The 27,454-nt window shown below is 33.6% G+C and overlaps 2 protein-coding genes across 3 annotated transcripts; one reads left to right on the forward strand and one right to left on the reverse strand.

The window, feature by feature from the left end:
- Positions 1-577: 577 nt before the first annotated feature.
- On the forward strand, positions 578-5,207 carry LOC110878369 (SAGA-associated factor 29 homolog A). Of its 2 annotated transcripts, none has more exons than XM_022126660.2 (10): positions 578-775; positions 2,885-3,054; positions 3,576-3,669; positions 3,760-3,839; positions 3,933-4,039; positions 4,143-4,228; positions 4,353-4,406; positions 4,483-4,633; positions 4,774-4,787; positions 4,906-5,207. In XM_022126660.2, exons 2-10 carry the CDS (start codon positions 2,937-2,939, stop codon positions 5,006-5,008), a joined length of 807 nt encoding a protein of 268 aa, XP_021982352.1. In that variant the 5' UTR covers positions 578-775; positions 2,885-2,936; the 3' UTR covers positions 5,009-5,207. The 2 variants fall into 2 exon arrangements, with proteins under 2 accessions (XP_021982352.1, XP_021982350.1); XM_022126658.2 differs by having other exon boundaries at positions 579-775; positions 3,930-4,039.
- Positions 5,208-6,153: 946 nt separating this feature from the next.
- On the reverse strand, positions 6,154-9,253 carry LOC110878370 (probable methyltransferase PMT9). Its single transcript, XM_022126662.2, has 7 exons — positions 8,715-9,253; positions 8,456-8,620; positions 8,157-8,339; positions 7,486-8,080; positions 7,254-7,366; positions 6,945-7,165; positions 6,154-6,865 (listed from the first exon to the last, which is right to left on the reverse strand). Exons 1-7 carry the CDS (start codon positions 8,970-8,972, stop codon positions 6,532-6,534), a joined length of 1,869 nt encoding a protein of 622 aa, XP_021982354.1. The 5' UTR covers positions 8,973-9,253; the 3' UTR covers positions 6,154-6,531.
- Positions 9,254-27,454: the final 18,201 nt, after the last annotated feature.

Consider the following 27,454-nt stretch of genomic DNA (forward strand, 5'->3'; position numbering starts at 1 on the left):
TTCCAAGCGGGGACTGACCCCCCACAATCCTGTGCGGGAAACCACCACAGACCAGGATCGAACCCGAGCCTATGGGGAAAACCCTCACATTTTATAATATGCCTTTTAAAAAATCATTATTTTATTTAATCTCTAATTATCATTTTAATATGCCTATAAAGGGTAAGGATCCTGTAAAAAGTGCTCAAAGTGTAAGAAGTGTGAGAAGTGTATTATAACACTATATATAATACTATATAACACCATATAAACACCGTATAACAATATGTAACACCATATAATACCATATAACACTATGTAACACTATATATCATTATATAACAAATATAACACTATACATCTATCATAGACATGCTATCAGACAACCTATAGTGTTATATTTGTTATATAATGATATATAGTGTTACATACTGTTATATGGTATTATATAGTGTTATATATTGTTATACGGTGTTTATATGGTGTTATATAGTATTATATATAGTGTTATAATACACTTCTCACACTTCTTACACTTTAAGCACTTTTTTTACAGGATCCTCTACCTGCCTATAAAAACATCATTTTAATCTTCCCAAAGGAAAATCAAAATACATTCATAAGCATATTCATGATGAAAAGGGGAATTTTCAAGTAGATTGCAACAAATTCTATGTTTATCTCCCCGCGAAAATCTTCTTGACTTGTGCAAACACACGATTGTTCAGTAAGATCTACGTATTTCTCTTCAACACGTGCATAATTTCTCTTCAGAAGCAGAGGAATTTCATCTACGGTAGTGTTTATGTTTTATCTGTATCTGCCGATTGAATCATTAATTACGACCGATTGATGTTTTTGTTTCAAATGGATCAATCATGTATAATGTGCAACGTTATAATGTGGATTTTTGTTTACAAAATGTTGATTATTGATGGAATTATTATGAGTTAATATCCTGTTAGTGTGTTTCTTGGATCTAGGGTTTGTTTTGTTAACATAATTGAGAATATGCTGGTTTTTTTTAATATATGCTGGAATTAAGTTAGGGTTTTTGGTTAGAATAGAAATGAAACTAGGGTTCACATTGCAATTAGCTTCCTATTGTTTTTAGGGGCTGTTTGGCAACTTTTGAATGGTTAAGTGCTGAACCAATAAGAGGTCTGAACCATTAAGAGCCAGTATAATGCTTAGCCGTTTAGAGGCAAATGTCTGACCAATTCAGATTAGAGGTCTTAACCATTCAGACTTAGTATAATGCTTAACCATTCAAAGGCAAATGTATGAACCATTCAGACATCTGCTCGCGAAACAAACATTCTGAACCATTAAGTGTTGAACCAGTAAGAGGTCTAAACCATTAAGAGCGTCATTAAGAGGTAAACAAACAGCCCCTTACTAGTTTTAATGACTTAAAAATTAAAACGTTGACCAAGAGTTGACCTTGATGTATGGGTGAGATGGGATTGGATTGGATTGGATATATGTGTTGTGGGTTATAGTGTTACCCTTGATTGTTTTTTTTTTCGGTAAGAAATCTTTGTTTATTGAGAGTTAATGCTTTAAAAGACAAAAACTTTGGCCTTAAAACTATATTAACCTGGGGGACTTTTTAAGTTAGTATGTGAACACACATGTATACAAGTTAAAGTTGCCTTTTTTCGCTTGCATTAATGGAGGTATCGTCTCTTTGTTGCCTCCGCAAATTCAAATAAATGAGCTACTTGGTTAAGAGAAAAAAACAAAATGATTTTGGTTCTAGATTTATTTTCGTGTGCTAACGTCAAAAGGCTACATTTATGTATGTACATATCCATGCTTCATGAACCTGAATCTCTTTTTGAAATTTAAAGTAATGTTGCTCTAGTTACTGATGTAGTGAAAGGTGTAGTTTTGTAAGTCCAACTTATTTTTATTTTAAAAAAATTTAGATGACTATAATAAATTAAGGAATAATGGTTAGAGTGAAACGTTCGTTTGACAGTAAAAAAACAACTTGTTCACATTCAGCAGTATGTTATGAAATTATTAGTAAGACGGTAATTTGTGCTTTTATATAACCATTTAACAAACATTACAATAAACGCTGTGGCAACATATTCATATAATTGCAACATTTCTTTTCTGCCAAACTATAGAAGTTTGGAGACCGAGGGATCATATTAATACGTGTTAGTTTAACAAGCTTCCTAACGATTTTTCTTGTATTGTTGAGTAGGCATTGAACAAATAATTTTGATAGCACACGAGGCGATAGTTGTTAATGGCGGCTATAGCGACCGCTATAGCGCGCTATGTAGCCATGCGACCAAGTGTCGCTATATGGGTCTTAGCGATAAATAGCGAACTTAGCGACAGTTAGGTTTTTTTTTTTTTTTTGATGATAATATCAATTAGATATAGCTATAAAATAGCTGGATTTATAGGTTTTTGTTAAATATACATGTAAAATAGCATATATACAAGGGTATTTTGATGTAATATACATATAAAAATTTTCAAAATTCTTTTTCTAGTGTAATCGCTATTTATAAAATAGCCGTCGCTATTTGTCGCTATTCGCTACGTAGCCTACAGGTGCCTTGTCGCTATTCGCCATCGACAACTATGCACGAGGCTTATGAAGTTATGATTAGAGGTTGAAGATATGTATGAATACCATAAATTATATATTTTTTTCTCTCTTAATGCTTATGTAGCATAAATTATGAAACTTGGATACTATTTAAGTATTTATCACCAATTGTCAATCATGTTTAATGGATATGGGCCGAACTACTATAATAGGCCCCAACCATATTTCCTATATTACCCTTTCCATTTCCAACCGTTTTCCTATGATAATCAAATTCCCAATCATCTGCATCTAATTGTTGTTTGTAACACGATTGCTACATGTTTGCAGCACATTCAAAGCTCTAGAGGCAAGCTTTGTAATTTCTTGAATTTAGCGGAAAATGTCGTCGCCGGATATTTCTGGAATTTTAGAACAATCAAAGGAGCTTGATCGTTTAAGGAAAGATCAAGAGGATATACTCCTTGAAATCAACAAGATGCATAAAAAGCTACAATCAAGTGAGTGTCATACCATTTTTACAACTTACCGTTGTACTTTCTTATTATCATCGTAGTCTTAGGGGAACATCAATATTCAATACTCTAGGGTTTGATATCTATGATGGATATAGCCGATCGAATAGGATTGTTTCTTAACTAAGCTTGTTGATGTTGTATGAATATACCTAAATTGCATATTTGATTTTTATGCTCGAAGTTAGTAGCTTTCTATGTTAAGAAATTCTCAAATTCCAGCGTTTGTGCAAAGCCAGCCGACATGTATTGTGTGGATAACTGGCGGAGTTTTCTATGTTTAGAAATTCTCAAATTCATTTTACAAATAAGTCTTTTCTTATTAAAGGTCCATATTTCTAGTTTTACAAAATAGTCGTTATTGATGATATCATTATGATTGTATAATTTATGCTATAGTGTTCACAACATTTTGAAGTGTGTGCGCGTGTGTGTGTGTGTATATATATATTAATCCATGTTCATAGTTGTATATATATTTTAATTTAATTCTCTTACTCATGCAGCTCCTGAGGTGGTGGAAAAGCCCGGTGATAATTCTCTTTCAAGGCTTAAGATGCTTTACATTCAAGCAAAAGATCTTTCAGAAAATGAAGTAGCGTACGTCTATCCTTAAACTGTCATTTTCATTATTTTGTTTCCGTTTAACCGCAATACTTACCAATTTTTTTTTTTTTATTTTGGGTGCAGCGTTTCCAGTCAGTTACTAAGTCAGTTGGATGCTTTGATACCTTCCGGGCCTCCCGGGCAACAAAGGAGAAGGATGGGTGGTAATATGCATAATAAAACCGTTGACACTATACATTATACATATATATACACTCTCTACCAAAAGCTTTATGAGGTTTTTTATACTGCAGAAGGTAACGATCAGAAGAAGAAAAGAATGAAGGCTGATCCAGATGTACCTAGGCTTTCTCCTGCTCTTCGAAACCACCTTGATCATCTTGCAAGTTTAAAGGGGGAACAGGTAATTTCACACTTTTTGCACTTTATCTTTTTTATTTTTTAATAATGATTTTGTTTATACTTGCGTGTGCAATGAACGTAACTTGTAAATGTAACCTTGTCAGGTTGCTGCTAGGGTAACTCAGGAGGATGCCGACAAAGACGAGTGGTTCATCGTCAAAGTAATTCACTTTGATAGAGAAACACGAGAGTAAGTACATAACTTATAACATATTTCATATGTTGAAAGAATCGAGTGCGCATATGGCTGTTTATAATGCGACTTTGATGTTTTTATTAGTATCTGTCTATATGATTTTTGTGACTTTATGCAGATTTGAAGTTCTTGATGAGGAACCAGGTGAAGATGAAGAACCAGCTGGCCAGAGGTAAAAATGTTGCTAATTTATAGATCAATGTTTTTTTTTAAATTTTAGATAAAAATGTCGTTTTAAATGTTTTCAGGAAGTACAAGCTGCCTATGTCACATATTATACCGTTCCCAAAGCGAAATGATCCATCAACTGCTCAAGATTTCCCTCCTGGAAAACATGTATTGGCAGTTTATCCTGGAACCACTGCGCTGTATAAAGCAACGGTCATCAATACTCGCAAGGTAATTTTATTTCATACACCTTTCCGCTGACACTCCTCATGTTTCAGTCTGTTATATGTTACCAGTGACATGTAATGTAACTAATGTTTTTGTCATTTGCCTGTTGCTGTTGTTTCCGGACCCAATGCGAAAATCTACAGAGGAAAACTGACGAGTAAGTCAAACTTATCTAACCTATGAGAAATGACTTGTTTGACCTCAAAAGTCAATCACATGGCAATAATTTTTAGTAGTTTACTTGACTCTCAAATTGGTTGTCATTGGTTGGGCAGTTATGTTCTTGAATTTGATGACGATGAGGAAGATGGATCGCTGCCTCAGAGACATGTGCCCTTCCACAAGGTGGTTACTCTTCCTGAAGGTCATCGGCAGTGAAATAAAAATCAAGATTTGACCCCCCATGAAGTCACAAAGTACCGTTAGGTTGTATTTAAACTGTTTTCTTGTGTGTCTTGTAATATAAACCAAATCAAAATGGAGTCTTTAGTTTTGTATGTTTTCCAGAATGAGATGTTTTAGGTTTATATATTTTAATTTTATGGAAAAAGGGCAAGTTTGTGTTGGGTTTGCAGTTTACTGTTTGTATGATTCACGTCGGTTCAGTTTTTTGGTTTAAGGTTTAGACATGATGAACAACTGTAGCTTGTGGCAATCCCTTGGTCATATGAGTATATGGTTATGGGACAAATTTTCCGACTACGTGCATGGGATGAGTCATACCATACCGAACGTAAAACCAGATCAAGCCGAACCCACAGCGAGCTTGCCTAAGCTCGACTCGACTCATTTTAAGCTCTATTTATGTAACTCGAGCTAGGTTTGATTACTATTAGTTAACTAAATTATATGCGCTTAATATTTATAGTTTTTGTATATATGATAAGTGAAACTTGGGTTTGGACTCATTTACACCCCTAAGAAGAAAAAAATGAGAGGGAAAGGATTAGCTCAAGTGGGCAGCTATGAGAGACTCAGAGTTTAAAATACATATAAATTTAACTTTTTATAATACTTTTTTTTCTTTTCTGTTATGGTATTTAACATTTTGTTTGAAGTTCTTTTTGTTGTACATATAGCTTGTTTTATTAACATAAAGGTGAAGAAAACCTAATGTATAAGCATTTTATTATCTTACTTTGATGGTGTTAAAAGATTTACAAATTAGAAAACATTCTTTATTTATAAAAATAAATTTACAAAATAAAAAATGATTAGTGTTTGCTAATATAGTGAAATACTTATATGAGATAATCTGCAGTTCCAAACCACCAAAATGAACCAACAAATATTCGATTTGAACTTGAGTCAAATTCAAGCTCAAATTACTCCATAACACCAAGATCTGAACTCTTTAACAGCCCTTGTCGGATGGGCGTGAAAAGCTTTACAAGAACTCGAACCGACTCCTTGTAAGTTCAAACTTGAGTCGATACATGGTTCAATCTAGTAACTAAAACTTCAACTCGCTTGTGGCAACACAAGCGAGTCAATATAATAAAATCTCATCCCAAACAAACATCTATAACAGAGCATGTTCTAGATTTCAACGGTAAACAAGATATCCATACATCTGAAATTGTTCAAATGCATAGAAGGATTAGAACTAGAACTCTACTAGTGAATGATAAACAAGAGTTAAATAGATATGAAATTGTTCAAATACATGGGAAGATTAAATCTCACGACTTGTTGCATAAAAATGTATCCATCTATGACTGCACGCTACCCCCTTCTTTACTCAAATGTACGCGCTTCAACAAAAATATATCAGAAAGAAAATATGTCCAATATTCGTTCTGCAATCTGCATCCCCGTCTTCCTTAATTGATCCAAAACATCCTCAATATAATAAATTGATAATGAGTTTGAACTCTGTCACCTAATTGAAAATTAACGATTCAAAATCTTGCAGCCTCCTCTTCATCATCATTATCATCTCCCCATAGTTGTTTTCTAGCAATTACAACTCTTTCATCGCTAAGAGATAGAGCATCGGTTTTTGGTTCTACCTCCAATGAATATCCATCCCATCTTAAAGCAGCCAAGAACTTTCTTATGTGGTCAACTACAGTTGACTTGTCTCTTATAATAACAAACCCTTCGGGCCTTAGCATACGATCCATCTCAATTAGTAAATCTTCCACACTGCAGCCACGATCCTCGATCTCTGAAAAAACCGACCATGCGTGAAGCAGGTCGTAAGTGCGTGGATATGTAGAGAAAGATTCACACCTGCAAAACACAATCCCATTAAGTTGAAAAATGATAAGCTTTTTTAACGTGTTATAAGTACAAAGTACAAACTACAAACCAATCATGAACCGTTCCGATTAATCCACGGTCATAAATAATCTTCAATTTGGAAGACGCGTTAACCGGAGCAACATTCATCACCCAAACATCTTTTTCCTTGAGAGCAGCGGCAAATCCACCGAGATTTGAGTTCATATCCATCACATTTCTAATTGAATCTTTCTGTATCACTGATCTCATCTGCTTCCAATAATCCGTCACTCTCTGAGACCATGTGTTCTGCATCATATAATGAGCATATAGAACTTAAATATCAGTAAATAAATAAATTAATAACAACGATCTCTTATTAAACTTAAATGCTTACAGTGTCTTCTTGAAACTGATCATGACTAACACCAATTTCATCAAGGCGAGGAGGTGGCACACTAATCCTACTCGGCCATGGTTGAAGTCCACTACCTTTTCCCTTATGCATCTCTGTATTATCCAAAGACACGTATAAAGAAGATGATATACAACGGTTACCAAAGATACGTATAAAGAAGATGATATACAACGGTTAAAACCATACGATTAGAATATTAGATACCACTTACTTGCAGAGTATGGAGTAATGCATGCTTTCATCTGCACATTCCAACTGGCATCTGGATCGTTATCGGAACTGCAGAGAGGTGGGTTGGTTCCCGGTGCTCTTTTAAGATAACAGCTATTACTTAGTGATTTAGCCCATATAACCGTTTGATCTCTCCTCGAAACAACTCTCCAGCACATCCTTTTCAATAGATCGTGCATAGCATTCCAAATTCTTCTATTTTCCTCATCATGTGCATACGCTTCCGGTGAAGAATACACAAAATAACCTCCTGGTCTAAGCAATCTATCTAACTCCAAAAGCAGAATCCCATCCCTCTGAAGCCAATCTATCCTACAACGCGAACAATGCGCCAGTTCAAATGATCTACTTGGGTAAGGAAGTCTTTTGGTACCCAAGACTCCTAATGTCGATGGAATCCCACGCTCAAGTGCAAACTGGATTTGATTCTGATGCACATCATTCGGCGCGAGAGACATAGCTATTATTCCTAGAGGTAAAAGATAAGCCCCGAAACTTGCAACACCACAACCCACATCGAGAACGGTTCTGATATTTCCTCCATTGTTGAGTTTATCACCAGGAATCTTGAGCATCTATATGATCATGATAGTTATGCAAGTTAATCAAACCATAACTTATAACGTAGCGAATGATATCAAAATAACCTACCGATGCAATCGAAGCTATGTACTTATCAGCACCGTTATGAAAATGCGTTCCTCCACCAGGAAACCTAATCTTTTCCCCAAACACCGTCATCCAATTCTGATCCGATTTTTCTTGTGCAAGATGAGTATGAGGTATGTTAGCCTTCCAAACCTCATCCCTACTTTGAGGCCACCTAACCGGAATCTACAATTACACAGAGCACCAATCATAACTCAACAATGCATACCTACTCTCTATTAACCTAACTCAAAAACTAACATCTTAACCAAAAACAAACCGAAATGAAATCGCAAACTAACCTTATATCCAACCGGAGGCGGAATAAGACAATTATACCTCCTTGCTGCAGGCGGACAATGCCGCTCATAATGCTCCATTAAACTCAAATTAAGCTTCAGCTTCATTTGATATATAAGATGTCTATCCAAACACGGTATCAATTCCGAATACCTCATATCACAAATCTTCACAAAACAAACACTAATTAACCAAACACACTAATTTAACCAAACGCCCTAGTTTAACCAATTCAAAACAATTTATAACTCAACTACTTACAGGTAAGCTTTTAGGAACTTCAGGATTCAGTTCATGATCTTCAAACAACTCATCGAAATAATCACGTTTCGGAAGAAAGCTTCCAACGACCGGATCCGTACCGTCATCCACCGCAACAACTTCCTCCTCTCGCCGTAACGCCGGAGCGAACGTTGCGCCATTGTATAAACAAATCAAACCGAGTAAAACAATTAACCCTAGCAGAACCTGTTTGAGATACTTTTTCCGGCGAATGAGTTCGCCGGCGGTTGACTTCATTCCGGTGAGATAAGATGCGATATCGCCGATGCGGTGGTCGGATTTCAGGTTGTTGATTTTGTGAAAAGTGAAAACCCTAGGGGTGAATTGTTCATGTTATTTTGAAAGGAGGAAGAAAGGAATATGTGAGAGTTCAGTGTGTTTAAGGTGAAGATAATCTGAGGCAAGTTGCAATAGAATATTGGAAAAGATCTCAGTGTGTGTATGTGTGTGAGAGAGAGTGACGGAGAGACGACGGGATTGGGAGGAGTGGACCGCCAATGGCCGCCGTTGATTGTGATCTAGGTTGGAATATGTAATAAAAGTTTTTTAACTTTACTTTAGGGATTAATTAATATTATTACTGCCCCATAAGTTTGAGAAAAATAATGTTTATTCAGTTGTATACACATTTTAAGAGTTAAGTTTACGTCTAAAGTACGAATGGGTGATGTTATATTGGTAAAAGCAAAACCTTTAAATATTTTGAGAGAGAGAGGTTTTGGGTTCAAAAAAAATTTACGTCTAAAGTGTCTTATCGTACAAAACATACGAAAGACATGAAAAAGACAAACAAACGCGGTAACATTTTCGTAATTATTTACTCGTAGAGTAATTATCAAAATTACTCTACGGTAGCGTTTGGTATGCAGGAATGAGAGGTGGAATGGAATGGACCATTGAGAAGCAATGAGGAAAAGAGTGTTTGGTTGGTCGATGGAATGGAATCGCCCATTCCAAAATGCATTCCATTCCCTCAAAATCATTCCATCCGTCCCCCCTGTTTTTTTTTCCATTTCATTCCCTCTTCACCATTCATTAACAACACCACAACCCACTAGCGTTGCCACCACCCACCACCACTGTCATCCGCCACCCGCACCGCCGTCACCCGCCACCGTCGTTGCCGCCACCCACCCACCTTCGATCATCGCTGGCGATGATCGCCACCATCGCCGCTGCCACCTCCGATCATCTCCGCCGTCGCCACCCACCTCCGCCATCGCTATCAACCACCACCACCCACCGCTACCACCTTCCACCACCGTCGCCACCGCTACCACATCTGACCACCGCCGCCACCCACCTTCGCCGTCACCCACCACCACCACCACTGTCACCACCCGTCGCCGTCCCCACCGCTACAACTGCCACCTATCACCACCCACCATCGCCGCCCATCATTGACCACCGCCATCCAATTTCATTCCTTCATCTTTTCTCGCATACCAAACAACAAAAAGTAATGGTTCATTACATTCTCACATGGTAACCAAACAAGACATGGAATGGTAATGATCAATTCCATTACCTCATCCATTCCATTACCTCGTCTATTCCATTCCCCCGTCCATTCCATTACCCCATACCAAACAGACCCAAGTGATCTTGTAGAGTAATTTTGTAAAATGTTCTTATAGAGTAATTTTGATCTTGTAGAGTATCATAATTACTCTACAAATGATCTTGTATGGTAATTTTGATCATGTAATTTTGTATAGTATTATAATTACTCTACAATTGTAGAGTAATTTTGAATTGTACGTTGTTTAATAAACTTGACGAGTAATTTTGATACACTTGTAGAGTAATTTTGATGAAGAGTAATTTTGATACACTTGTAGAGTAATTTTGATAATTACGCAACAAAATCAAAATTTCGTTACAATAACATTTTACAAAATTTCTCTAGAAGATCATTCGTAAGGTAATTTTGATAATTACTCTACGAATAAATAATTACGAAAATGACTCCGCGTTTTTTCAGCAAAACTTTCAGTTCGTACATTTTGTACGTTAAAGTTGTTTGTATTTGATCTTTTGGCGGTATATAAGTAAGGTATATCTATGGAAGGTTTATCTAGGGAAGATATATATGGGTAGATAATAACTGAGGAAGATATATATAGGTAGATAACACTTGTGGAAGATCTATATGGGGTAAGAAGTATTCACTACCTATAAAAAGGAAGATTATGATTCGTTTTTCCTTGCTCATTCCTTCTCTTCTTCTCTCTATACGTTGATGTTCTAACCAATAATCACTTATACGATATTATGTCCGATCAATCAAGGAACCAACTAATGAATGCCAAAGTGCTGTCTGAATTAGGCTACTTTGCTAACTTACGTTATGGTTCTGATCTCGTGACCAAAGTTAGGTTTGATTTGGTTTTACACTAATACATATTCTACTTTGTTAAACTACATGTTTAACCATCGGAAAACTCCGAACTATAAACTTACAATCAAAATGGATGCTTAATTACTAGAAGATTCGAAACTATAAAAGTAGATGCTTAACTATCAGAAGGCTTAGAATCAGGAGGCCTGTTAAATCAAGGACTATAGACCTACATGGTGAGTCATTCTCTTTTACCCAAATGATTTGCAAAACCCTAAATGTTTTTCCAGCTATTACTTATATTACAATGATTAAGGCTTTATATTCTTACTGGGAAATTACTATCAGTATGTGGGGTTTTGTATACACTACTTGATAAGCTTCACTAGTTGATTGAATGATCAAGAGTTATATGAACACAGTTATAGGAATTTCTAAGTGACAAATACCTTTGGGTAATAGCAAGATATAAACAAATGTAAAAACTCTTAATGTTGTAATTATAAGAATGTGTCTTTTTATACACAATGAATGATCTCACCAGCATTTCCTGCTGATAAAATGTTTTTAAACATGTTTCAGGTGATTACAGTAGATCTGAATAAGAGTTATGATACGGCACCAAAAGTCTCAAAGAATTGACTTATTCTATCAATTAAAATTTAGAAATTTTGTATTTGGGTTTATCCCCTATTAAAAGCTATCGTTGTAATACATGGGCTTTATTCCCATTTGTTATAAATAAAATAAAATTCCGGTGTTTCTAAAACTTTGATAGTTTTCCTAACTCACGGTCCTCATGAAATTTCTGTTGTAATATTATCAAAATAACCACCAGTACCACTTGACAGTTCACGGCTCCCGTCCAGGGTGTGGTCGGGGTTGTGACACAATACAACCCCTATACTATTTAATACGTAACAAGGAAGCATTGCCTTTTTTTTTACAATTAAAGATCATGTTTGCGATATAAATTTATATCATAGCTAAACCAATAAGTGAAAGGATCATTTACAAGAGGCATAATTCGTAGAAAGTATGGGAGAAATTTTTTTTTTCTAACGATAAATTTGGATAATTGACCGACCACTAGAGTATCATCATGCCACCGGCGGAATCGCCCGATCATATCCATCTCCACTAGACAATAATGTCTCTATACACGAATTCAGGATGAAACCCAATAAAGAGTAAACTGCTAAAATCATCCCTGAGGTTTGACTCAAATTGCTAGATCAGTCCAAAATCAACTTTTTTTGCTAAAACAGTCCCTGAGCCTAGTTTCTGTTGCTATTTCAGTCCAATAAATTAACACCGTTAGAACCTCCGTTAATGAATGGGTAAAACTGCTAAATTCGTCCCTGATGTTTGATTCAAGTTGCTAGATCAGTCCAAAATCAAGTTTTTTGAATTTGTTAATTATAAACTTATTTAGGTATATAATTTTTCTAGACTTGCATTAATTTTTTGAATTTGTTAATTATAAACTTATGTAGATTATAAACTTATTTAGGTATATAATTTTTCTAGACTTGCATTAATTTTTTGAATTTGTTAATTATAAACTTATGTAGATTATAAACTTATTTAGGTATATAAATCATTAATATCATAAGATTATAAACTTATTTAAGGCGGGTCCAGTTATATTTATGTTCGTTGAATAAATCATTAATATCACAAGAGAGAAAAAATAGTAAATGACAGGTTCTTAATGCATCAATATTTGTACCAAATGCATTATATATTTTCTTAAATGTCTTAAAATTTAAGGTAGACTTGTAATTTATCTTAAATTTTAAGACATTTAAGAAAATATATAATGCATTTGGTACAAGTATTGATGCATTAAGAACCTGTCATTTACCATTTTTTCTCTCTTGTGATATTAATGATTTATTCAACGAACATAAATATAACCGGACCCGCCTTAAATAAGTTTATAATCTTGTGATATTAATGATTTTTATACCTAAATAAGTTTATAATCTACATAAGTTTATAATTAACAAATTCAAAAAATTAATGCAAGTTTAGAAAAACTATATACCTAAATAAGTTTATAATCTACATAAGTTTATAATTAACAAATTCAAAAAAATTAATGCAAGTCTAGAAAAATTATATACCTAAATAAGTTTATAATTAACAAATTCAAAAAACTTGATTTTGGACTGATCTAGCAACTTGAATCAAACCTCAGGGGCGAATTTAGCAGTTTTACCCATTCATTAACGGAGGTTCTAACGGTGTTAATTTATTGGACTGAAATAGCAACGGAAACTAGGCTCAAGGACTGTTTTAGCAAAAAAAGTTGATTTTGGACTGATCTAGCAATTTGAGTCAAACCACAGGGACGATTTTAGCAGTTTACTCCCCAATAAATTTGGGAAAAAACTCTTTTGTGGGAATCAAACCCAGGACCTAATGATCGCTACGCCTTTGATAAGCAAATACAATGGTTGAGATTGAGTGACCCCCAAATCTATAAATCACGTAAGAGAAAACAAGTGGGGAAGATCAAAACAGGAAGATCCAATAGTGGTGGCTCATAAACTCATTTTTCCCACGATTTTCAAACGACTATAACTTTTTTCATGCGATAATATTTTATTTTTAAAATTACACTCTATTAACGAGTATTTCCTTCTCTTTAATTTGAGTAGGCTGTTGATATAGTTTTCTTAATTTTAGAAAATTTAATTTTACAAGCTATAACATTACGTGATTTTCTAACGTTACGTAATTACGTTGCAGTACGTAATTACGTAATATGTATTTTTATTCATGAAACAACTATAACGTTACGTGATTTTGTATCAATACGTAATTATGTAACAATACTTAACTATATATTATTACTATGTAATTACATGATTTTGAATACCCATTACGTGATTTCATTGCAATATTTATACGAAAACTTACTAAGTGATTATGTAATAACCATAACTGTAATAAAAAACTAAACATATAATGTAAAGGATAATATTTTAGGTCTAATTACGAATTAAGTATATAAAGCAATACAAAACATTAACCAATCAACCTATAATAACAACGTAATGTTGTATATTACAAATTTAATCACGTAATAAAGCATAAAATTAAGTTCTCATTATTGAATGTGTAATCACGTAATAAGCATAAGTGTAATAACATCAAGTTTAACAAATCATATTAAATGTTTAATCACGTAATGATTTATATTGAATGTGTAACCACGTAATTTGTAAAAATTAAAAATTAAGAAAACTATAGCAACAAGTCATTGATTCGCCAATGACCTCTAGCGCAAGTGGTAGGAGGACTTGAGTTCTTCTTTAAAGACTTAAGTTCAATTCCCATTAGGTACAAAAAAAAGTGAGGCATTGGTGGGCAGTGATAGGAGACCCAGGGAAACCTGAGTTCGATCCTTGAGCCAAACGGGTTTTACCGGTAATTTACCGTCGTGCATACAGGCATGTGTGTTACTGAGTGTTCCCCGGAATTGGTGGTGGACGACTCGGGTTACTCTCGGAGTACTTCGTTTGTCCAGTGGGTGCCCCGAGAGTGCTCAAGATTGATTTGTTGGCCGTTAAAAAAAAAGGTCATTAATTCGATATATTTTTTTTAAATATTATCGTATGAAAAAGTTATACTCGTTTAAGAATTTTGGGGAAAATGGGTTTACGAGTCAACAATATTGGATCTTTCTTAAATACCCTTATTTCTTATACTTTAAACGAAATTACTCTCTTATATAGTAACCAATCTCAAACCAATAAATGCACTAATAAAGTAGAGCATATGTTTATGATTTTAGAACGGTAACCAATCTCAAACCAATAAATGCACTAATAAACTGGAGTATATGTTTAAGATCGCACCCTAACGTGGTTGGTACTTATCAAGAGATAAGGGTCCACAAGAGTATGAAATGGAAAACTCCCATCAAGGTTTGGATATCACTCCTAACTTGAGGGTAGATTTCGTGCAAAGATCAAAGTATAGCTGAGTGAAAATCATCACAAAGTGTGGGAATCACCCCTATCTTAATGAATCATTTCGATTGTGTTGTAAGAGTGTCTTCAAAGCCTCCATGTGTGTATTGTGTTAGCCTTAGGAAAGGCATGTATATTAAGAGTCAAAAAGAAAGTAGAGGGAAGCAAGGAAGATAGAAGGGAAGTTGTTTTAAGAAACACATAGTGAAAAAGCTCCTAAACTATAGACTAGGCAAGGCATTCCTAATTCCCTATAGTTATGGCTCTGATACCAATCTGGTATCAGAGTACTCCTACTATAGGCTAGGCAAAAGTAAAGCAATCCTACCTAATTCCCCTATAGTTATGGCTCTGATACCAATCTGTCACACCCCAACCGATGGCGGAAACATCGGGATGAGACGAACAAATTGCTCAAAACAACATAACACTAAATGTGACAATATAAATTAAATCATTTTATTAGATTCTAAAGGATAATACAAAGTTTCAAACATCCAAATATAAGTTCAACAATAGTTTATTTCTAAAATGAGTTTCTAGGCCATCCTAGCTTTCTTTCTTGTATCTTGATAAATCAACCTGCAATATGTATTAAAATAAAGTCAACAAAAGCATGTTGGCGAGTATACAAGTTTTCATACATAGCATAGTACGTGTTTAAAATGTTGCTCATATCCAAATGTGAAATACAATATCATATTGACAGTATATACTCGAAACGATGTTACTCTACGTGTCCAAACCAAAGTTTAACGCAATTAAAGTGCCTACCCAAAAGAGTATGGGTGGTTTTAACATAGATTAACCTAACAATACCCGTTAATATAACGAGAGGGGCGTTTCTCAACCTATAGCGCTACCATTGTTAGGGGAGGCTTGTACGAAGTTAATGAACACATAGTCATGAATGTTTACATTAGCATAACATGTCTAACATGATTAAAATGTATCACGTAGAGTAAGGATAGAGTGTGCATAAAATGTTTGATGTGATTGTGATGTTTGATATAGAATACATATTGCACCCAAAAGTGGAAAATAGAAAATGGGTCATGTATACTCACCTTGATTGCGTTGCGTTTTCTTGGAAAGTAAGGAGTGATCGAGTTGGATGCACACTGGTGGCAACAAGCACAAGAGATTGCAAGAGGTGCAAGAGATTACCCTATTGTGATTTGGAATTCGTTAATTTATGTAGGTGAAATAATTTAAATATTAGAATGGTAATTTTCATGGGAAATAACAATAGTAATATTTTTTTAAAAAAAATTAGAAATGAATATGTTATACTAAAATTTCTAATAATGTTATAATATCATTTCTGATTTCATTTAGTAATGATAATGATAATAATAATATCAACTTTATTTTTGTAAATCAATAATAATGTTAACAATAATAATTTTGGTTATTATTATCAATATGATAATAATAATAATAATAATAACAAATATAGCATTATTGATATTAATATTAACATATGTAATATATGTTAATATTAATAATAAATTATCATAATATTGAAAATACTAATTTTGATTAATAGTTGAAATTCTGAAAATAAAAATAATAACAATATTAATTTGGATTAATAACAAAATAATATGATAATAATAAGAATAAAATTCTGATTAAAATATTAATAATTCTATATTAAAACAATAATTCTGGAATAATAAATAATAATAAGAATTCTGATATAAATAATAATTCTGATATATATACAAAATTTCTGAAATAATAAATCTGATTATAATATTTAATCTGATTTAGTAATAATATTCCTGATTAATATAAATAGATAAAATAATACTAACAAATCTGATTATTATTATTATTAATAAAAACGCTGAATTTATAATAATAATGATATTATTACTGGTTTAATACAATAACCATAATAATAATAATAGTAACAATAATAATAATAATGATAATAATAATAATAATAATAATGATAATGATAATGATAATAATAAGAATAATAATAATAAATGGATTTAAATTACTGAAATGAAAGTAACCGGAGGAACGGGGGAAAACGGTTACCGGAAGTCGGTCGAGTCGTCTTCTCCGGCAGGTCACTGGCGTCTCAGCAGCAGCTCCGACGGCACAGCAGGGTTCCGGCGGCGGTCAGTGGAAGGGTTTCCGGCAACGGAAGAAAGAAGGGAGAATGCGGAGGTGTGTGGTTTCAGCCGAAAGTGGTGTTCCGGTTTATATAGGGGTGTCGGGTTTGGGCAAAAAAAAAGAAACGAGGTGTTTTATGGTGTGATTGGTAACCGGATAAGGGAATGAGATCGGGTAATTATGGAAACGAGGAAAATTACGAGGTGATAGTCGGAAATCACGAAGTCGAGGAAATGGAAAGGTTGACCGGAAAGAAACGCGTTTCAGTCTTGTTTTTAGGCGGCAAATTTAAAAGGAAGGTTCGCTAGATTGTGAATAAGAATTATAGGTTTCCATAATTGTTCGGATGTGGCATGCCCGGCCGAGTGGTTAAGTGTGCGTTTGTTATCGTCGAGGTCACGAGTTCGAGTCTCAAAGGGGCCGGTTCTCACCCAGGAGAACCCCCTTTTTTACTCCTTTTTTATTCTAACTGAGTTAGTGGTTCCTTTGATAAATACTAACAATGTTAGACTTAACTTGGTTAACTTCAAAGTTATAAAGGTTTAACTAACTTAGTTAGCTTAAATTAACTTAAATCTAATAAAATTCCTTTATTTATTTCATATTAATTTTGAAAAAAAACAATTTATTTATTTAATTAATTAAATTATTAAATTATTTAATATCGATAATTATTAATTATTTGATTTAAGCCAAATTTCTGGTAATCTACCAAATTAACGTACGAATTCCCGATTTTTGTCCGGTTTAGGGTAATCTCTTGATAATACTTGTTTCGAGAGTCAAGATTCGGATATCTTTCCACTGTTTTTACATGTTTGACATAGTTTAATGTGTTTTAACGTGTTTAACCATAACATAGAATTCAAACAAGCATATGATCAAAACAATGCATTTTTCATTATGATTCAAGTCTCGGTTTATAATTTGGAACGAAATAAAGTGCAACGAGAGTACAATTGATTAATTTGGGAAAGTACGATACGACTTGCTAAAAATAGAAAGTTCAGAAATATGAAATGTTACAGTCTCCCCTACTTTAGGAGATTTCGTCCTCGAAATCTAAGAGAAAGACTTTAGAAAAGGTGATTTTTAAAAAAAAAAAAACGAGAATAGATGAGACCTTGATCATAATGTTTGTTTAGGAAAAACTTGTTTTCATGAATGCACCATATAGCACCTTGTTTCACATAGAATTTCACATAGTATAACATGAATAAAGTGACATGAATTTTCACATAGAGTAACATGTATGATGAAAGCATAATAAATTTAATTTGTTCACGATAGAGTAACATTAATTTTTTTTTTTAGGTTGCGACAATAGTATGAATCGTGACTCCTCGCTTGAAATGAATATAACGTTCAAACGTAAAACACATAGAAATTGAGATAACATAAAAGAGATTTAACGTAAAACATGGATTGTCACGGAACGTAACATACGACAATTCCAAAGTGAATCGAAGTCCTTTTCGAATTAAGGAAACATGCTTTGGCCTAATGGACAAATACTCTCATCGAGGAGCGACTAACGATATTTGTCCTTCCAGTTACTACACGTCCTTAATCGATTGGGAAAATCGAAACTTTGGCGAGAGCGAAAATCGAGGAGTGGGATTAGTTAAACAAGATGCGAGTATCACCTCTAACTTGATAACATCGTACCCTAACGTGGTTGGTACTTATCAAGAGATAAGGGTCCACTAGAGTATGAAATGGAAAACTCCCATCAAGGTTTGGATATCACTCCTAACTTGAGGGTAGATTTCGTGCAAAGATCAAAGTATAGCTGAGTGAAAATCATCACCAAGTGTGGGAATCACCCCTATCTTAATGAATCATTTCGATTGTGTTGTAAGAGTGTCTTCAAAGCCTCCATGTGTGTATTGTGTTAGCCTTAGGAAAGGCATGTATATTAAGAGTCCAAAAGAAAGTAGAGGGAAGCAAGGAAGATAGAAGGGAAGTTGTTTTAAGCAACACATAGTGAAAAAGCTCCTAAACTATAGACTAGGCAAGGCATTCCTAATTCCCTATAGTTATGGCTCTGATACCAATCTGGTATCAGAGTACTCCTACTATAGGCTTGGCAAAAGTAAAGCAATCCTACGTAATTCCCCTATAGTTATGGCTCTGATACCAATCTGTCACACCCCAACCGATGGCGGAAACATCGGGATGAGACGAACAAATTGCTCAAAACAACATAACACTAAATGTGACAATATAAATTAAATCATTTTATTAGATTCTAAAGGATAATACAAAGTTTCAAACATCCAAATATAAGTTCAACAATAGTTTATTTCTAAAATGAGTTTATAGGCCATCCTAGCTTGCTTTCTTGTATCTTGATAAATCAACCTGCAATATGTATTAAAATAAAGTCAACAAAAGCATGTTGGCGAGTATACAAGTTTTCATACATAGCATAGTACGTGTTTAAAATGTTGCTCATATCCAAATGTGAAATACAATATCATATTGACAGTATATACTCGAAAAGATGTTACTCTACGTGTCCAAACCAAAGTTTAACGCAATTAAAGTGCCTACCCAAAAGAGTATGGGTGATTTTAACATAGATTAACCTAACAATACCCGTTAATATAACGAGAGGGGCGTTTCTCAACCTATAGCGCTACCATTGTTAGGGGAGGCTTGTACGAAGTTAATGAACACATAGTCATGAATGTTTACATTAGCATAACATGTCTAACATGATTAAAATGTATCACATAGAGTAAGGATAGAGTGTGCATAAAATGTTTGATGTGATTGTGATGTTTGATATAGAATACATATTGCACCCAAAAGTGGAAAATAGAAAATGGGTCATGTATACTCACCTTGATTGCGTTGCGTTTTCTTGGAAAGTAAGGAGTGATCGAGTTGGATCCACACTGGTGGCAACAAGCACAAGAGATTGCAAGAGGTGCAAGAGATTACCCTATTGTGATTTGGAATTCGTTAATTTATGTAGGTGAAATAATTTAAATATTAGAATGGTAATTTTCATGGGAAATAACAATAGTAATATTTTTTTTAAAAAAATTAGAAATGAATATGTTATACTAAAATTTCTAATAATGTTATAATATCATTTCTGATTTCATTTAGTAATGATAATGATAATAATAATATCAACTTTATTTTTGTAAATCAATAATAATGTTAACAATAATAATTTTGGTTATTATTATCAATATGATAATAATAATAATAATAATAACAAATATAGCATTATTGATATTAATATTAACATATGTAATATATGTTAATATTAATAATAAATTATCATAATATTGAAAATACTAATTTTGATTAATAGTTGAAATTCTGAAAATAAAAATAATAACAATATTAATTTGGATTAATAACAAAATAATATGATAATAATAAGAATAAAATTCTGATTAAAATATTAATAATTCTGTATTAAAACAATAATTCTGGAATAATAAATAATAATAATAATTCTGATATATATACAAAATTTCTGAAATAATAAATCTGATTATAATATTTAATCTGATTTAGTAATAATATTCCTGATTAATATAAATAGATAAAATAATACTAACAAATCTGATTATTATTATTATTAATAAAAACGCTGAATTTATAATAATAATGATATTATTACTGGTTTAATACAATAACCATAATAATAATAATAGTAACAATAATAATAATAATAATGATAATAATAATAATAATAATAATAATAATAATAATAATAATGATAATGATAATGATAATAATAAGAATAATAATAATAAATGGATTTAAATTAATGAAATGAAAGTAACCGGAGGAACGGGGGAAAACGGTTACCGGAAGTCGGTCGAGTCGTCTTCTCCGGCAGGTCACCGGCGTCTCAGCAGCAGCTCCGACGGCACAGCAGGGTTCCGGCGGCGGTCAGTGGAAGGGTTTCCGGCAACGGAAGAAAGAAGGGAGAATGCGGAGGTGTGTGGTTTCAGCCGAAAGTGGTGTTCCGGTTTATATAGGGGTGTCGGGTTTGGGCAAAAAAAAGAAACGAGGTGTTTTATGGTGTGATTGGTAACCGGATAAGGGAATGAGATCGGGTAATTATGGAAACGAGGAAAATTACGAGGTGATAGCCGGAAATCACGAAGTCGAGGAAATGGAAAGGTTGACCGGAAAGAAACGCGTTTCAGTCTTGTTTTTAGGCGGCAAATTTAAAAGGAAGGTTCGCTAGATTGTGAATAAGAATTATAGGTTTCCATAATTGTTCGGATGTGGCATGCCCGGCCGAGTGGTTAAGTGTGCGTTTGTTATCGTCGAGGTCACGAGTTCGAGTCTCAAAGGGGCCGGTTCTCACCCAGGAGAACCCCCTTTTTTACTCCTTTTTTATTCTAACTGAGTTTCTTAACTCAGTTAGTGGTTCCTTTGATAAATACTAACAATGTTAGACTTAACTTGGTTAACTTCAAAGTTATAAAGGTTTAACTAACTTAGTTTGCTTAAATTAACTTAAATCTAATAAAATTCCTTTATTTATTTCATATTAATTTTGAAAAAAAACAATTTATTTATTTAATTAATTAAATTATTAAATTATTTAATATCGATAATTATTAATTATTTGATTTAACCCAAATTTCTGGTAATCTACCAAATTAACGTACGAATTCCCGATTTTTGTCTGGTTTAGGGTAATCTCTTGATAATACTTGTTTCGAGAGTCAAGATTAGGATATCTTTCCATTGTTTTTACGTGTTTGACATAGTTTAATGTGTTTTAACGTATTTAACCATAACATAGAATTCAAACAAGCATATGATCAAAACAATGCATTTTTCATTATGATTCAAGTCTCGGTTTATAATTTGGAACGAAATAAAGTGCAACGAGAGTACAATTGATTAATCTGGGAAAGTACGATACGACTTGCTAAAAATAGAAAGTTCTGAAATACGAAATGTTAGGGTGCACGGGGTGCCTTCGGCAACCCCATGCGGTGCACGATTTCCCCGAGCGGTAAGACACCGCCATCACTGCGGTGACCAAGAGAGAGGGAGTGTTCCCGGTGGCGGCTCACCGAAGAGAGAGGGAGGAGAGAGAGAGGCCTTGTCCAATCAATGCTTTTTTTTTTTTTTTTTTAAAAAAAAACCAATTCACCTAAGAGGGGAGTGCCGCCATCAATTTAGGGTGTTAGGGGAGTTTAAGAGGGGAGTTGACGTGGCACACGAGGATTGGTTGGGCGTAAGAGAGGGGACTCACCTCTTAGGTGAGCACCCCTTACACCCTTACAGTCTCCCCTACTTTAGGAGATTTCGTCCTCGAAATCTAAGAGAAAGACTTTAGAAAAGGTGATTTAAAAAAAAAAACGAGAATAGATGAGACCTTGATCATAATGTTTGTTTAGGAAAAACTTGTTTTCATGAATGCACCATATAGCACCTTGTTTCACATAGAATTTCACATAGTATAACATGAATAAAGTGACATGAATTTTCACATAGAGTAACATGTATGATGAAAGCATAATAAATTTAATTTGTTCATGATAGAGTAACATTAATTTTTTTTTTAGGTTGCGACAATAGTATGAATCGTGACTCCTCGCTTGAAATGAATATAACGTTCAAACGTAAAACACATAGAAATTGAGATAACATAAAAGAGATTTAACGTAAAACATGGATTGTCACGGAACGTAACATACGACAATTCCAAAGTGAATCGAAGTCCTTTTCGAATTAAGGAAACATGCTTTGGCCTAATGGACAAATACTCTCATCGAGGAGCGACTAACGATATTTGTCCTTCCAGTTACTACACGTCCTTAATCGATTGGGAAAATCGAAACTTTGGCGAGAGCGAAAATCGAGGAGTGGGACTAGTTAAACAAGATGCGAGTATCACCTCTAACTTGATAACATCGTACCCTAACGTGGTTGGTACTTATCAAGAGATAAGGGTCCACTAGAGTATGAAATGGAAAACTCCCATCAAGGTTTGGATATCACTCCTAACTTGAGGGTAGATTTCGTGCAAAGATCAAAGTATAGCTGAGTGAAAATCAACACCAAGTGTGGGAATCACCCCTATCTTAATGAATCATTTCGATTGTGTTGTAAGAGTGTCTTCAAAGCCTCCATGTGTGTATTGTGTTAGCCTTAGGAAAGGCATGTATATTAAGAGTCCAAAAGAAAGTAGAGGGAAGCAAGGAAGATAGAAGGGAAGTTGTTTTAAGCAACACATAGTGAAAAAGCTCCTAAACTATAGACTAGGCAAGGCATTCCTAATTCCCTATAGTTATGGCTCTGATACCAATCTGGTATCAGAGTACTCCTACTATAGGCTAGGCAAAAGTAAAGCAATCCTACCTAATTCCCTATAGTTATGGCTCTGATACCAATCTGTCACACCCCAACCGATGGCGGAAACATCGGGATGAGACGAACAAATTGCTCAAAACAACATAACACTAAATGTGACAATATAAATTAAATCATTTTATTAGATTCTAAAGGATAATACAAAGTTTCAAACATCCAAATATAAGTTCAACAATAGTTTATTTCTAAAATGAGTTTCTAGGCCATCCTAGCTTGCTTTCTTGTATCTTGATAAATCAACCTGCAATATGTATTAAAATAAAGTCAACAAAAGCATGTTGGCGAGTATACAAGTTTTCATACATAGCATAGTACGTGTTTAAAATGTTGCTCATATCCAAATGTGAAATACAATATCATATTGACAGTATATACTCGAAACGATGTTACTCTACGTGTCCAAACCAAAGTTTAACGCAATTAAAGTGCCTACCCAAAAGAGTATGGGTGGTTTTAACATAGATTAACCTAACAATACCCGTTAATATAACGAGAGGGGCGTTTCTCAACCTATAGCGCTACCATTGTTAGGGGAGGCTTGTACGAAGTTAATGAACACATAGTCATGAATGTTTACATTAGCATAACATGTCTAACATGATTAAAATGTATCACGTAGAGTAAGGATAGAGTGTGCATAAAATGTTTGATGTGATTGTGATGTTTGATATAGAATACATATTGCACCCAAAAGTGGAAAATAGAAAATGGGTCATGTATACTCACCTTGATTGCGTTGCGTTTTCTTGGAAAGTAAGGAGTGATCGAGTTGGATGCACACTGGTGGCAACAAGCACAAGAGATTGCAAGAGGTGCAAGAGATTACCCTATTGTGATTTGGAATTCGTTAATTTATGTAGGTGAAATAATTTAAATATTAGAATGGTAATTTTCATGGGAAATAACAATAGTAATATTTTTTTAAAAAAAATTAGAAATGAATATGTTATACTAAAATTTCTAATAATGTTATAATATCATTTCTGATTTCATTTAGTAATGATAATGATAATAATAATATCAACTTTATTTTTGTAAATCAATAATAATGTTAACAATAATAATTTTGGTTATTATTATCAATATGATAATAATAATAATAATAATAACAAATATAGCATTATTGATATTAATATTAACATATGTAATATATGTTAATATTAATAATAAATTATCATAATATTGAAAATACTAATTTTGATTAATAGTTGAAATTCTGAAAATAAAAATAATAACAATATTAATTTGGACTAATAACAAAATAATATGATAATAATAAGAATAAAATTCTGATTAAAATATTAATAATTCTGTATTAAAACAATAATTCTGGAATAATAAATAATAATAAGAATTCTGATATAAATAATAATTCTGATATATATACAAAATTTCTGAAATAATAAATCTGATTATAATATTTAATCTGATTTAGTAATAATATTCCTGATTAATATAAATAGATAAAATAATACTAACAAATCTGATTATTATTATTATTAATAAACACGCGGAATTTATAATAATAATGATATTATTACTGGTTTAATACAATAACCATAATAATAATAATAGTAACAATAACAATAATAATAATAATGATAATAATAATAATAATAATAATAATAATAATAATAATAATGATAATGATAATAATAAGAATAATAATAATAAATGGATTTAAATTACTGAAATGAAAGTAACCGGAGGAACGGGGGAAAACGGTTACCGGAAGTCGGTCGAGTCGTCTTCTCCGGCAGGTCACCGGCGTCTCAGCAGCAGCTCCGACGGCACAGCAGGGTTCCGGCGGCGGTCAGTGGAAGGGTTTCCGGCAACGGAAGAAAGAAGGGAGAATGCGGAGGTGTGTGGTTTCAGCCGAAAGTGGTGTTCCGGTTTATATAGGGGTGTCGGGTTTGGGCAAAAAAAAGAAACGAGGTGTTTTATGGTGTGATTGGTAACCGGATAAGGGAATGAGATCGGGTAATTATGGAAACGAGGAAAATTACGAGGTGATAGCCGGAAATCACGAAGTCGAGGAAATGGAAAGGTTGACCGGAAAGAAACGCGTTTCAGTCTTGTTTTTAGGCGGCAAATTTAAAAGGAAGGTTCGCTAGATTGTAAATAAGAATTATAGGTTTCCATAATTGTTCGGATGTGGCATGCCCGGCCGAGTGGTTAAGTGTGCGTTTGTTATCGTCGAGGTCACGAGTTCGAGTCTCAAAGGGGCCAGTTCTCACCCAGGAGAACCCCCCTTTTTTACTCCTTTTTTATTCTAACTGAGTTTCTTAACTCAGTTAGTGGTTCCTTTGATAAATACTAACAATGTTAGACTTAACTTGGTTAACTTCAAAGTTATAAAGGTTTAACTAACTTAGTTAGCTTAAATTAACTTAAATCTAATAAAATTCCTTTATTTATTTCATATTAATTTTGAAAAAAAAACAATTTATTTATTTAATTAATTAAATTATTAAATTATTTAATATCGATAATTATTAATTATTTGATTTAACCCAAATTTCTAGTAATCTACCTAATTAACGTACGAATTCCCGATTTTTGTCCGGTTTAGGGTAATCTCTTGATAATACTTGTTTCGAGAGTCAAGATTAGGATATCTTTCCACTGTTTTTACGTGTTTGACATAGTTTAATGTGTTTTAACGTGTTTAACCATAACATAGAATTCAAACAAGCATATGATCAAAACAATGCATTTTTCATTATGATTCAAGTCTCGGTTTATAATTTGGAACGAAATAAAGTGCAACGAGAGTACAATTGATTAATTTGGGAAAGTACGATACGACTTGCTAAAAATAGAAAGTTCAGAAATACGAAATGTTACAGTCTCCCCTACTTTAGGAGATTTCGTCCTCGAAATCTAAGAGAAAGACTTTAGAAAAGGTGATTTTTTTTTTTAAAACGAGAATAGATGAGACCTTGATCATAATGTTTGTTTAGGAAAAACTTGTTTTCATGAATGCACCATATAGCACCTTGTTTCACATAGAATTTCACATAGTATAACATGAATAAAGTGACATGAATTTTCACATAGAGTAACATGTATGATGAAAGCATAATAAATTTAATTTGTTCACGATAGAGTAACATTAATTTTTTTTAAGGTTGCGACAATAGTATGAATCGTGACTCCTCGCTTGAAATGAATATAACGTTCAAACGTAAAACACATAGAAATTGAGATAACATAAAAGAGATTTAACATAAAACATGGATTGTCACGGAACGTAACATACGACAATTCCAAAGTGAATCGAAGTCCTTTTCGAATTAAGGAAACATGCTTTGGCCTAATGGACAAATACTCTCATCGAGGAGCGACTAACGATATTTGTCCTTCCAGTTACTACACGTCCTTAATCGATTGGGAAAATCGAAACTTTGGCGAGAGCGAAAATCGAGGAGTGGGACTAGTTAAACAAGATGCGAGTATCACCTCTAACTTGATAACATCGTACCCTATCGTGGTTGGTACTTATCAAGAGATAAGGGTCCACTAGAGTATGAAATGGAAAACTCCCATCAAGGTTTGGATATCACTCCTAACTTGAGGGTAGATTTCGTGCAAAGATCAAAGTATAGCTGAGTGAAAATCATCACCAAGTGTGGGAATCACCCCTATCTTAATGAATCATTTCGATTGTGTTGTAAGAGTGTCTTCAAAGCCTCCATGTGTGTATTGTGTTAGCCTTAGGAAAGGCATGTATATTAAGAGTCCAAAAGAAAGTAGAGGGAAGCAAGGAAGATAGAAGGGAAGTTGTTTTAAGCAACACATAGTGAAAAAGCTCCTAAACTATAGACTAGGCAAGGCATTCCTAATTCCCTATAGTTATGGCTCTGATACCAATCTGGTATCAGAGTACTCCTACT

This window comes from Helianthus annuus, chromosome 9 (assembly GCF_002127325.2).
Source record: "Helianthus annuus cultivar XRQ/B chromosome 9, HanXRQr2.0-SUNRISE, whole genome shotgun sequence".
NCBI lineage: Eukaryota > Viridiplantae > Streptophyta > Magnoliopsida > Asterales > Asteraceae > Helianthus > Helianthus annuus.